The sequence below is a fragment of the Babylonia areolata genome, chromosome 18 (assembly GCF_041734735.1).
Source record: "Babylonia areolata isolate BAREFJ2019XMU chromosome 18, ASM4173473v1, whole genome shotgun sequence".
Classification (NCBI taxonomy): domain Eukaryota; kingdom Metazoa; phylum Mollusca; class Gastropoda; order Neogastropoda; family Buccinidae; genus Babylonia; species Babylonia areolata.
This window is the reverse complement of record NC_134893.1, coordinates 35,692,583-35,695,082: the sequence shown is the minus strand read 5'-3', so window position 1 is coordinate 35,695,082 and position 2,500 is coordinate 35,692,583. Positions and strand designations below refer to the sequence as shown.

General features: G+C 44.8%; 1 protein-coding gene across 1 annotated transcript in view; it reads left to right on the top strand.

The window, feature by feature from the left end:
• LOC143292712 (uncharacterized) overlaps positions 1-2,500 on the top strand; it is a 46,809-nt gene that overhangs the window by 7,404 nt on the left and 36,905 nt on the right. The window contains exon 2 of the mRNA XM_076603232.1: positions 2,130-2,282. Within this exon, the coding sequence (XP_076459347.1) occupies positions 2,130-2,282 (153 nt within the window). The remainder of the gene's footprint in view (positions 1-2,129; positions 2,283-2,500) is intronic.

The window sequence follows — 2,500 nt, the reverse complement described above, 5'->3', positions numbered from 1 at the left end:
ACACATACACACACGCACGCATACACGCAAACGCACACGTACACGCGAACACACGCACACACATACACACACACGCAAACACACACATACACATACACGCACACAGACGCACACGCACACATACGCAAACACACACACACACATGCACAAGCACACACATACACACACACACACACGCACACACACACACACACACACACACACACACACACACACACACACACACACAGAGAGACTCGCACAGGCATGCATAGAGAACCCTGACTTCTGAACGATTTCACTGATTAGGCCTTTTCTGGTTTGGTTGTGACAACACCCGTGGGAAGGGGTGGATAATTGCGTGTGAACTTCCATTTTAGAGAGAGAGAGAGAGAGAGAGAGAGAGAGGGGAGAAGAGAGGGAGAGAGAGGGAGAGAGAGAGAGAAAATACTGAACACTGGAATGTTTAATATCATTAGCTGTATAAGCTCTAGTGACAAAGTGGGTACAAATCAAAAATATTTTTAAAAAATGGTGCTAAATAGATACAATGGAACAGAAAGGAAAAACATAATTGAAGCAAAATTAACTACTAAGGGACAAGCGACACTTTTATACTTTGTCGTCAGCTTAAAATGTTCATGTGGCAGGAGGGTACTGTGCCTTTTTTTTCCCCAGTCGTTTGTTTCCAAGGTTTGAATAGTACACAGGAAACAAAGCACATAATATAATCCATATGATAATTGTCTAAGCATGTGACTTTCGACAACATCATATCAATACGAACACATAGCACAGTGCATATAAAACATGTAATGATTATTTTAAGCCTGTAACATCGAAACACATCATATCAATTGCTAGTTGCCAGTTGCTGGTTATGTATCTTGTGAATGGAGACAGTGCCCATTTTGATGATTATGTCTCCGGTTGCAAGTTGTGTACCTTGTGAATGAAGAGAGTGCCCATTTTGTTCATCATCCAAATATAACGCACTCTTTCTCCAGTTGCTGGCTGTGTACCCTGTGATTGGAGAGAGTGCCCATTTTGGTGATCATGTCTACAGTTGCTAGTTGTGTACCTTGTGATTGGAGAGAGTGCCCATTTTGTTTATCATCCAAATATAACACACTCTGTCTGTCTCCAGTTTCTATTTGTGTACCTTGTGAATTGGGAGAGTACCCATTTTGGTGATCATCCAAATATAACACACTCTGTCTGTTTCCAGTTGCTATTGTGTACCTTGTGAATGGAGAGAGTGCGCATTTTGTTGATCATCCAGATATAACACACTCTGTCTGCAGTTGCTAGTTGTGTACCTTGTGAATGGAGATAGTGCCCATTTTGTTGATCATGTCTCCAGTTGCTGGTTGTGTACCTTGTGAACGGAGAGAGTGCCCATTTTGGTGATCATGTCTCCCAGTTGCTGGGCTGTGTACCTTGTGAATGGAGAGAGTGCCCATTTTGTTGATCATGTCCCAGTTGCTGGTTGTGTACTTGTGAACGAGAGAGAGTGCCCATTTTGGTGATCATGTCTCCAGTTGCTGGCTGGTGTACCTTGTGAATGGAGAGAGTGCCATTTTGTTGATCATCCAGATATAACGCACTCTGTCTGTCTCCAGTTGCTGTGTACCTTGTGAATGGAGGACAGTGCCTTCTTCTTCTTCTGCGTTCACTCGTATGCACGCGAGTGGGCTTTTACGTGTATGACCGTTTTTACCCCGCCATGTAGGCAGCCATACTCCGTTTTCGGGGGTGTGCATGCTGGGTATGTTCTTGTTTCCATAACCCACCGAACGCTGACATGGATTACAGGATCTTTAACGTGCGTATTTGATCTTCTGCTTGCATATACACACGAAGGGGGTTCAGGCACTAGCAGGTCTGCACATATGTTGACCTGGGAGATCGTAAAATCTCCACCCTTTACCCACCAGGCGCCGTCACCGTGGATTCGAACCCAGGACCCTCAGATTGACAGTCCAACGCTTTAACCACTCGGCTATTGCGCCCGTCAGAGACAGTGCCCATTTTGGTGATAATCCAAATATAACACACTCTGTCTCCAGCTGCTGGTTGTGTACCTTGTGAATGGAGAGAGTGCCCATTTTGGTGATCATCCAAATATAACACACACTGTCTGTCTCCAGTTGCTGGTTGTGCGGCGCCCACCTGGGTTGTGCTGGAAGCGCTGGGTAGTGTGGCCAGCTTTGGGGTCTGGTACACGTGTGCTGACACACCTATCTCTAGCACAGAGTGCGAGACTTACGGGTGGCAGCATTTCTCCTTCAGTGACTTCGAAGGTAAGTTGATGGATGATTTTGAGTCATCTCTCTATGGCTGTTTGTGTGTCTGACTCCCCCCCCCCTCTCTCTCTCTCTCTCTCTCTGTGTGTGTGTGTGTGTGTGTGTGTGTGTAAACGTCTGTGTGTGTCCGTGGTGCTTGTTTCAGAAAATGTTTTTTATTAAAGAATTTTTTTTAATTTATTACAAAGTCCTTGATATTACACAATGAAAAAAAA